General features: G+C 42.7%; 1 protein-coding gene across 1 annotated transcript; it reads right to left on the bottom strand.

The window, feature by feature from the left end:
- Positions 1-2,602: 2,602 nt before the first annotated feature.
- LOC124681231 lies at positions 2,603-5,506 on the bottom strand. The gene is made up of 5 exons (XM_047216168.1): positions 5,425-5,506; positions 4,671-4,781; positions 4,375-4,569; positions 3,649-3,711; positions 2,603-2,654 (listed from the first exon to the last, which is right to left on the bottom strand). Exons 1-5 carry the CDS (start codon positions 5,504-5,506, stop codon positions 2,638-2,640), a joined length of 468 nt encoding a protein of 155 aa, XP_047072124.1. The 3' UTR covers positions 2,603-2,637.
- Between the last annotated feature and the right edge of the window lie 5,793 nt (positions 5,507-11,299).

Raw genomic sequence — 11,299 nt, 5'->3', positions numbered from 1 at the left:
ATGTCATTTACAATATCCATATGAATTATAAATATTACAACACATTTCAGAAATTGAATAAATGAAAAAGAAAAAAGGAAAATTACAAGGAATTGTAACATGATAAACTACACAAGTTAATCTTCAAGAACTTCTTGATCAACATGATCTTGAGATCTTCTTGACCATCAAATTGATCCATACACACACACACAGAAAACATAAATAAGCCATTAGGCCAAGTGGCAAAGGCAGGTTAGGGAAAGAAACATAATTTGGTTGGATAATATCAAAGCTCAACCAAGCTGATCCACCAACAGCCCAAGTTCCAACCATGGAACACACAGGCAGCTCACAAGGCTGTGTGCATGCACACCAGCACACACAGCAATGGAGAGTCACCAAAGTGACCAGGCATTGCTGTCGACCAAGGAAGCAAGGAGAGGGAAGTATAAAACCTTTTCAGAAGCCAAACCCTAGTTGTTCATTGACGGTAGCTCCAAAACGGTAAGAACAACAAGAACACTTAGAACAGGAAGAACACCACAACAACCAAAGTTACAGAAACAGTTCCACCAAGAACTGCTGACCGTGAGTTAGCACATGATGGAGTAGATCATCACAAGCTAGCCAGGAGGAGCAGGGCAAGCTTAAGCAAACATCCAGAAGCAAAACCACTACACCAACATCATTTTCTAGGAGCTGGAGTGAGGTATAACAAAGAAATCCATGATCAAGCAACTGTTTTGCTCATAATTAAGCATATGCATCACAGACAAGCCAAAGGGTAGGAATACCCTATGTGTATCATCATCTGGTGATGAGCCACTAGTTACTGGCAAAATAGGAGCAAAGCCAGTAGAATTAATCCCAGGGAAACACTGGTTAGAACCAAGTGTATCACCACCATAGTCAACCAAATGATCCAACAAGGATTTGATGCACCACTACCCTAGCCCAACTCACCTAGTAGCTAGAGGTTCACTAAAACCATCAGAAATAAAAACAGTAAGCTGTGTATTTGATTTTCAACACCAAAAGCAATTGGAAATCCAAAAGAGGATCAACCAAAAAGCATTTATCAAGCCACAGTAAGCCACAAAGAGGGGAGCTACCCTAAGACAGCAACTAGGTGCTGTCAGGGTCACCTCAACCCCAAAACAGATAAGCCAAGACACCAAATCATTACCCAGAAGGGTTTAGAGTGAGCTAGGGCCCCCAACCAATGGTTGGCATCCCTCTAGCTCAAGCCAATTAATTAAAAGAATCATTACTGTATCACATTTCATCTCATTTATCCATTGAATCAAGCCAAATTGTACAGATAAATGAAATACACAAGTAATCATTAGCACAGACACTTGCAAATGATCCAGAGGATCACTGCAAGCTTCAGTAGATGCTTTATCAAGCAATAGCATGCACCTGCACAAGATATGGTGCTACACAGGCACAAGGATTGGCATCAGATAAGCACAGATAGAAGGATAGCAAGTACCAGCAAGTAGCTGATGATCCTAGGATCATCAGAGCATGCTAAAGCATGCTAGGGCTTGCTAAGAGACCAACCTAGCATCAGTACATCAAACAGTTACTGAATTAGCCACAGATATTTAACAACTACAACACAGAATTAATGTAAACAATTTTATAATTGTATCCAGAAGCACTTCATCAAGGAATTGATGCAGTTAGACAATAGCCAAGCCCAGTAGAGCTCTATCATGAGTCAGAGCTCAATAAGAATTACACATAAGTAGCACTGGCCCCTGCACAAGCAAGGATTACCCACAGTAATCAAGCCAAGGGCAAGAATTATGCACACACATGATCATCTAGTCACAACAGCAGCAGCTGGAGAAACATCGCCAGCCATGAGCATCACAACATGCTCATGAGCATGTGCAGAAGCATCACAACAACAACAACTACATGAACAAGAGCACATCAGTAGCTAGGATAGCACAACACATACAACAGCAGCAGCTAGCACACGCAACACAACAACAGCTAACACAAGCAGCACAACAACAACTAGCACACGCATCACAGCAGCAGCCAGCACACCACAACCGCAGCAGCCTGGCATGGTAGCATCTCCAGGAGGAGGAGCAATCAGCAGCCAAGGCCAGACGAAGAGGAGATGGAGAAGAAGAGAAGGAAGAGAAGCAGAGAGGAGGCATACCTGGAGCAGAGCACCGCAGCGTGCCATGGCGGCACGGCAGCACAGCCGACCACGGTAGCACCCAGCCGCGGCCAGGCCAGGCGTCGCCGAGACGCGCACGCTCCAGCACAACCATGGCAAGGTTCATCACCGCACCACCGTGACCAGGAGCATCAGCAACCGACAAATCGCCGCAGCACCGTGAATCCTTGTAGTGACCTCACCCGGTAGGGTGCCGATCCCTGTGCTTTACTGTGCTAGTCCCTGGATCAATCGCTAGCACACACAGTTTAAGATGTAATACCAAGAAACAAAGGTCTTTATTACATCGCATGATCCATCGGAAATAAAATAGTTCATTACAACTTGCATAGCCCATGGCTAGCATTTATTCGGAGTTCACAACGGTAAAGTAAAAGCATGGAGCCATCTTTCTTCATGATGCCACGAGCGGACATGTTGAGCGAAGACTCGTGATCCTAATCCAGCATTACTTAATCAGAGTAGTGACCTGCAACATGAAAGGTTACAGCCACAAGGATCAATACATTTTGGAATTGTATTGGCAAGATGTCATATGGTGGACACAAATGGCACCTAACACTTACATGATTATTTGGCTAAGTGGAGCTTGGCTTATTTGCGAAAAGCAACATTTTCCCTATCTTTTTGCAAACAACATTTGTCTTTCAAAATATATCTCCTAAGAGCATGAACCCAGGTTCTCATCACACTGGCTCACCAGGGATAGACACCAGACATTCCAGCTACTTATTTTACTACCCAAGTTTCCCAACAAGTTTTAACTTAAGAAATTGGGATGAGAGAGATCTTCCAACAGCTCCAGATCCAGTTGCTCAAAGTTGTCCGTAACCGGGGACACGGCTAAGTACTTAGTTTTTACACTCTGCAGAGGTTTGTACACTTTACCCGCACGACTTAGTCAGCCCCTTCTCCACCATGATGCTCATTTTGCTCAAATGGCCGGGAGAAGACTAAGACGAGACAATTTTCGGAAGTAAGGCCCTGAGCCCTCTGGACGGACCCGTACCAACCTACACATCTACATCTGCTGGTCACGTCGGGACGGGACCCTACAACCTACTTAGTCAAGACAGAGCCCATATGACATGCGGCTGTACAAGAAGCTACTAAACATGAAACATGTCCAATCTCTTTTGTTCCCGGGCGGCGGACCCCACCAATTTTCACCGTGCGGACGCTCCACTCATACCAATCCGCCCGGGGGTTTCATTTATCAAGTTGTTTTCATTTATAACAAAAACATATTTCTTCATCTCATCTCATCATGATATCCCAACCACGTATCTAATAGCATGGCTAAGCAAAACTACCTACGATGGCAACTTAAGGGAAACTAGAGGAAATCCTAAGACTATAGGATTAGCATAGCATAGCATATACCTTGAAAACGTCCTAGACATGCAATATCTACTAAGTAAAAACTACATGCATAGAAAACATAGGATATGAGTGACACTTGCCTTGGTGGTGAGGAGAGGGATTGGTGCACTCGTCACAAAAGCACTCTTGACAATCCAAACAGTCTACAAACCAAAACACTACATAAGCACACATACATAGACAATCACAAGAGATAAAATATGCATGCATATGTGAGTTAAATTTAACAAAACACACTTATGTAGTTCTCTGGTTGTATTCTATATGCATGATGCCATGGTCATAATTTTAGTGTTGTTTAATATATTTAAAACATTTTCTAACACTAGAAAGGTCTATAACACTATATAAAATATATAACTAGAGACTAAAAATTTAGTTTATCATACTACTGTACAGAGGAGTTGATTTGCTGCTAGTAGCAAAAAGAATCGCTCAAAAATATTCTATAGAACTCATTTTATAGCCAAAATACACTAATTAAGTTTCTGCAAAAGCTGTGAATGAACATAATGCGAAAGTGCAATATTATGGCTCTAACAGATTCTACACATTTTTCTGAGTTCAGGGACATATTATTTGTAAATTTTCGATTTGTAGAACTGAAGATATGATTTTTCAAAGATTGGTGTATGTCATGTTCTAAATATCCGAAAATTAGAACATATGTGACAAGTGGCAAATTCTGATTGGTCAGTACCCCTTCATCTAAGTGATCTACTACTAGCCTTAGGATCTAGATCTTGTGGTTTCATGGAAAAAGGAGTAAATGAAAGAGAAAAATAAACAGGAGCCAACTCACATACGAACACAGATCGTTGGAGTTTGATGGCGTCGAGGTTTGGATGATCCCTGGCAACGGTGAAGCAGGCAAGGGTGGTCAGCTTGACAACACGAAATCGATGGCGAATACTGGGATGTCGAGGTGCAGTAGTTCGCCGGAAATCGCTCGCCGGAGAACTTTCCCGTGAACGTATTCACAGATGAAAATGGCTCTGTCGCTGTGGTGCACCAAAATTTGCGAAATAAAGTTTGAGAGATGCACCATGAAAAGATAGGAAGTTTGGAAGAAACTAGAGATCAAAAGATGGACTGTGCTCACCAAATTTGTCCCGGGAACTCGCCGGTACCGCGAACTTGCGAGCGAAAATTCGAGCAGCCTGGGGGCTCTCGGGATGTTCCGTTTGGGAGAAATAGAGAGGAGAATCTGGGGCTTAAATAGGAAGAAACGGTGCGTCAAATGGTGGCTTAAATCGCCCGCAATCAAATGAGGAAGAAACGCTAGAAACTGTCAACATGAAACGTCGTCTGTGCGTGACTCCTGCGCTGGAGCTTGATGGCGACGATGACATAGCAGCGGGGCCCACAGATTAGAAATAATTGTAACATGGACGAGCGGACACCCTGGCTGCTGCGTCGCTGTGTGCGCGCACGCGCATGAGGTTGGACTGACTCGTTAGAGTCGTTGGTCTGCCCAGACCCGTTCCTCTTCTTTGTTTTTTTTTTCTTCCTTCTTCTCTATGTTTGTTTCCTGAGTTAGTAATTGGAAATTGATTTAAAAACCAAATTACTTCAAACGTGACACAAATGAAGTCTGAAAATTTTAAATAAAATACCGTTAGATTTCTTATTGAGTGTAGAATATTTTGGAACCACTTTTAGTTTAAAAGAAACATTTTGATAAAATCTGAATTTGGCACATAGATCTATATGGCCTACTTTCTGTTTAGGTTTTATTTATAAACTTAAAGTTTATTCAAAATTCCCTAGAGAATGCAAATATGCCATGACGCTTATGAATGCAATGCATGCATTTTAATATTTGAAAATTTGGGATGTTACAATCCTAGGCGCACAGGAGGGTCGAGGACGAGCGGATGAGGCCGAGACCGCCTGATCAACGCGGACAATCGTGTTCGCCGTCGAGAGGCGAGCCATATGCGACCAATCTCGTCGCCGCAGATGGCCGGAGGTGGCCGGAATAAAGCGGCGACGGTGGCGGCGACCACGGTGTCTCGAGAGAGGCTAGGGTTTGACGCGAGGAAGGAGGCGGAGTGGCGAGCGACCGAGTGGGTCGGTTCGACCCGAATGGGTCTAGCCCAACCCACTGGGCTTCACCTGACAGGTGGGCCCAAGGGCAATTTGTACATTTCCAAATTTCATTTAAAACTGAAACTTTGACAAAATTTTATAAATTGAATATAACTCTAAAAAAATTAATAAAAATATGCAAATCACTTAAAATTTTATCCTCTATCATCATAAAATATGAGAGGGATTTTTTTAGAAAACGGGATTTGAACCATTATTTAATTCAAAGATAAAAGAATTAAAAAAAGATCATTAAAAATAAGACATATTTTTTATGATAAAATAAGTCCGTAAATTAAAAAAGGACTTAAAAACAACTTGGCAATATTCCAAGTTGATATTTTTAATCCTAAGGAGTAACCATAAATTATTCTTATTCGACACCTTCGACATAAAATAACAAAGCACCAGGAAGGGGGAACCAAATCCTAAAAGTCGAAAGCATGCATATTTGAATCTTTAAACATTGCCGTTATCAGACAATGATGATATCTTTCAGAAACAGAGGACCAGGGTCAGTCCAAAAAATCCAACTGCACTACATTGCAGTCGCCAGGCAAGTTCATCGCTTGCTCATGTTACTTTGAGTATTTTTACCAAATTACTTGCAAGTACTATGCTTATCACTCTTGCATGAAAAGCAAAGATGTTAATTGCATAACTATGAATATGACTATGTGGTGGGCAATGGAACCATGGTATGAGTATGGTGAAGGTTCCATTGCAAGGGTTTATAAGATCTGGAGTGGGACGGAGTAGTCAATTGTATTTCTTCGTCTCGTACATCAACGGATGCGCTTACCATAGCAGTTGTGTCTTGCGAGAACAACCGGTGGGTGGGGATCCCATGCTAATTCCCCATGGTAATGTGGTCTATGATGGGTTGCGACGACCGGCGAAGGTATCAAGGTCGCGAAACCTGATAGTTGTCGAGGTCGGAAGGTATCCAAGTGATACAGACCGGCGAGGACCCAAGGCCGAAATTGCAACAAAGGGTGGGTGTGCAAGGTTGCGAAGGAGTATAATTTGACTAAGACCTTATACCGGGCCTCACACCACGGAAGTGTGGACGGGAAAGCTGCCCGGTTGGCACCAAGGTTAAGATCTCTTATGGGTAAAGCAACACACCTCTGCAGAGTGTAACAAATCGTGACCTGTCACTCCTTGTTCCGGGATTTGGAACTACGAACGTTGCCGGGAAGGAACTCCATGACGTTCTAGTAAACCGGTGAAGGCTGACGGACATAGTTCTTCTGAATAAAAGCAACCTTTTGAAGAAATGATTATGAAAACCTGCATTGGTATTAGACTTTTCTGGTCTAATGTCGTAGTTAGTGAATTAAACACCTCTTTCCTATAATGAACTTGTTGAGTACGCTCGTACTCATACCTCTTATAATCCCCTGCTTAGATTGTCTGAATCAACTTGAGGAGGCCACCGAAGGACCAGACGGAGCAGATGGGATCTTCTACAAAGAACCAAACCTCTCTGGAGGAGTAGAGGGGGTCGACTACCTGATTGTCTACGGAACCGTGGAGGTTCCAGAAGGAGAACAAGCGTGAACCACCATAGTAGTAGTAGTAATCGAGCAGCATGAACTCTTAGCATTTAGCTGCTCGAGTCCAATAATGTTTAACTTACTAAGACTTATAATATGTAAGTTGAGTAAGGTTCAACTCGAACCTAGGAGTAAACCTCTATGGACCCAGGAGGAGCTCCGAGATGATGTACATATATGGATTGTAATAATATGTGAATGAGTTCAAGACCAGCTATGTTTCTGTTGTACTACTCTGAGGGATGTAATATTTGCGGATTGGTACTTCGCAAATGTTATATCAACGACTGGCATACTACAACATGCAGTGGTATGCAGGGTCACCACATTTGGTATCAGAGCAAAAGCTTTGACCTTAGGTTGGAACCTAGTTAATGGGACGAGACCTGTAGAAGTCAAATAGGAGTAGTAAAGGATTCTCTAAAAATTTGATGACTATTCACTTGAGAATAATACATTCATATCTTTTAGTGCGATAATTCTTTATTGTAACTATTATGATACATTATTACTAATATTCTATTCATTCTTATCTACATCCAACTATGGCCAGTTCACGTTCTGGACGTAATGTGAAAGTAAAGGAATCCAGTTTGAACGACTATGACGGAGGACTCGCTGATATACTTTGTGCTATGTTACTCGAATTTGGGTGTGATCCCCAAATCCGGGTAATGAAGTACATGTACTATGACGGTATTGTACTAGCAAAGTGTAGGGTAGGACTTCAGTTACTCGAAGCCTTAGGGATGAGTGTAGTTATGCCTGCTGGAGAGGCTAGGACAATCATAACAGCCTATCACATAGGCATAATGAAAGCTATCACAAACATTCGCGAGCATAAGACTAAGGAACTTATTGGCTTTGAATTTGCACACATTCCACATATGGAAGAGGACGATGATCCTACTCTAAATCACTTTAAGTTATCCAAGAGAAAGCCTGCAGAAGCTGCAAAATACATGGACAACTGTAGAAACCTTCTGATTTTGTTCTTTCAGTTGAACCGACACTTGTCGGGAGCAATTGATAAAATGTTAGATGAGTTTACTGAGCCCAAGGAGGAGTCAAAGGGTAAGGAGCCGATGGATAGTGAGACACATACACCAGTTTATTCAACTGGTGATTATATTGACATAGATGCTCTTGAACCACAACCCACACCCCAAACACCTAGGTACTTTCCTAGTAGCTCACAAGGTGGATATGAGGGCGGAGAGGAATCCGGAAACCACCAACGTTCGGAGACCCCTATCGAGAATTCCACTGGATGGCGTTTTGGGTCATTCATGGGAACTTATGGAGATCCGATGAGATGTGATCCGGAGATAGATCAAGACGTCGTAGATCAGTACCAGAACTATCATTACGGCACGGGAGACTACGAGGAGTATCCGATAGTGATCGAATCAGACTCCGAGGGAGGAAATGCGAACAATTGAGCCACGGGGGAGTATACCCCAGGGGAGGACTATGCATCGCTAAATAATCATTTCCTGATGACAGATTTCTCCCTGAGATCATCCTCAGACTCGGATTACCAGCCTACTGGGAAGCCCTATGTTCCAGATCTATCAGGAGGACGGCACGTTTGACCGGATGGAAGCCTGGAATGTACGAGGGGTAAAACAACGAGTAGTGACCACCAAAGGAGGCAAGGTTGCAATACTATTGTACCATATGTATTGTAGTGTGTACTAGTTTTATGAGTTGTAATTTTCATACAATAAGTGAGTTTGCATACTCACATTACTTATGGGTATTGTAATAAACCGCTTAAGTATGTATATACATGGTATATGTTTTGTATGATTTGGATTTGCTTCTTGATTTCCATTGCGTGACTAGTTCTGTGACAAAGTTGAGCTCAGAAAACTTGCGCATGGAGTAACTATGAGTACCACTTTGTGTTACGGAGCTAGGGGGTGATGTCGGGAGCGACATGAGAGGAGAGCGAAGCGCAACGCCTCGAGCGCGAGGCCAATCAGAAGGAAGAGGCAGATGAAGCCGCAAGAAATCAGTTTCCACCACCACCTCCGATGATGCAACAAAACTTTCTCCAGTACATGCAAATGCTGGAGGAAAGGCAACGTGCAACCATGGAGTAGCAGAACAAGTTTTTCCAAGAGTTGCTACAACAGAACAGGATAGAAAGGCCAAAGAACCAAGGAGTTACACTGTCTGATTTCTAGAATACAAAGCCTATATCCTTTGCTTACGCACCAGAGCCAATGGACGCTGAGGATTGGCTGATGGACACTGAGCGCAAGCTCAAGACCGTTGGATGCACAGATCCAGAGAAAGTGAGATACGCAACACACCTTTTGTGTGGACCTGCCGCATCTTGGTGGGATAACATAGTAGCAGTACACCCAGCTGAGAAGGTATTCGCATGGGAAGAGTTCAAGCAGAAGTTTAGGGAATCCAATGTCCCTGAGAGCATAATAGAGTTGAAGCGTAGAGAGTTTGAGAGTCTCGAACAGAAGGACAAAGCAATTCTGACTTATGTCAGAGAATTCTCAGGGCTATCCAGATACGCCGCTAAGGAGGTAAATACTGAGGATAAAAGAAAGAAAAGATTCATGAGGGGACTGAATCCTCATTTCAAGATGTAGCTCAGGATGTTGAGAGAAACGGAGTTCCAGGAGTTGGTTGATGCCGCCATCACTCTGGAGGATGATTTCAAATAGGTACAAGAGGAGAAGCGGAAGAAGGCCAAGTTTGAGCAAAAGAAGTTTGTTAGCAACAAACCCAATACCAGTTTGAGTTTCAAGCCCAGATACAACCCCAACAACAACAGAAGGACCCCGGGATCTCAGTTCATGACTCAGATTGTTTGCCGTAATTGCGGATTTAAGGGACATTACTCAAGGGACTGCAAGAAACCAAAGGTGATTTGCTTTGGTTGTCACCATGAGGGGCATATGCTGAAAGATTGCCCTAACAAGAATAGCGGAGGAGGAAAGTCAGGAGGAGGAGGGAGTAGGAATGGAAATTCCGGAGGGAACTGGAAGAAGAAGAAGCCTTTCGGGAAGCTAAACTATACCAGCTTGGAGGATGTGATAAACTCAGATAAGGCGGTGATATGTACGCTTCAGATACTCACTCATCCTGGCAAATTACTTTTTGATACTGGTGCAACCACATCGTTCATTTCTCATCAATTCATCATCAAACATGGGATAAATTGCACTAAATTAGAAACACCCATTACCATACTATCTGTGGGGGGAACGATATTAGTTACCCACGTTAAGCAAGAATATGTCATCATGATCTGTAAATGTGCGTTTGATGCATACCTGTTTGTTCTACCCATGAAGGACATAGATGTCATTCTTGGTATGAACTGGTTAGAGGAGAATGGAGCCTTGATAGATTGTGCAAACAAGACTGTGTCTTTGAAAAGTCTGGATGGAGGAAGGATGATTTATCAAGGAGATAAGCATACCCAGATCAAGGTTGAGCTACAGCTTAACAGCATGAAGGAGGTGAAACTTGAGGATATACCAATATTCAATGAATTCCAAGATGTTTTCCCCCAAGAGTTGTCGGGAATGCCACCAGATAGGGAAATAGAGTTTACAATAGATCTAATCCTAGGAACAGCCCCAATTGCCAAAGCACCCTACAAGATGGGACCAAAAGAGCTTAAGTAACTCAAAGAACAATTGGATGACTTGGAACAGAAAGGATTCATACATGAGAGTATATCACCTTGGGGATCACCAGTCATTTTTGTGGACAAAAGAGATGGAGGCCGTAGAATGTGCGGAGATTACATAAATCTTAACAATGTTACTATCAAGAACAATTATCCATTACCCAGGATCCAAGATTTGTTTGATCAAGTCAGAGGAGCAGGAGTCTTCTCTAAAATAGATCTGAGATCGGGTTATCATCAGATAAAGATCAAGAAGGAAGATGTTTCAAAAGCTGCCTTTGTTTCAAGGTATGGACATCATGAGTACCTTGTAGTACCTTTTGGGTTGACAAATGCCCCAGCAATATTCATGAATCTCATGAACAAGATATTCATGCCCTATCTTCACAAGTTCGTCATCGTGTTTATCGATGATAT

Source organism: Lolium rigidum, unplaced genomic scaffold (genome assembly GCF_022539505.1).
Source record: "Lolium rigidum isolate FL_2022 unplaced genomic scaffold, APGP_CSIRO_Lrig_0.1 contig_36864_1, whole genome shotgun sequence".
NCBI classification, from domain to species: domain Eukaryota; kingdom Viridiplantae; phylum Streptophyta; class Magnoliopsida; order Poales; family Poaceae; genus Lolium; species Lolium rigidum.
This window is presented reverse-complemented; position numbering and strand designations above follow the sequence as displayed.

Excerpts from the sequence above, each read along its gene's own strand:
- LOC124681231 (XM_047216168.1), bottom strand. The coding sequence starts at position 5,506 with ATGGCTCGCCTCTCGACGGCGAACACGATTGTCCGCGTTGATCAGGCG. Across the intron at positions 4,782-5,424 it reads CGCTCGTCCTCGACCCTCCT|CCCCAGATTCTCCTCTCTAT; the intron begins GTGCGCCTAGGA and ends TTCCTATTTAAG. Across the intron at positions 3,712-4,374 it reads AACTCCAACGATCTGTGTTC|ACTGTTTGGATTGTCAAGAG; the intron begins GTATGTGAGTTG and ends TTTGGTTTGTAG.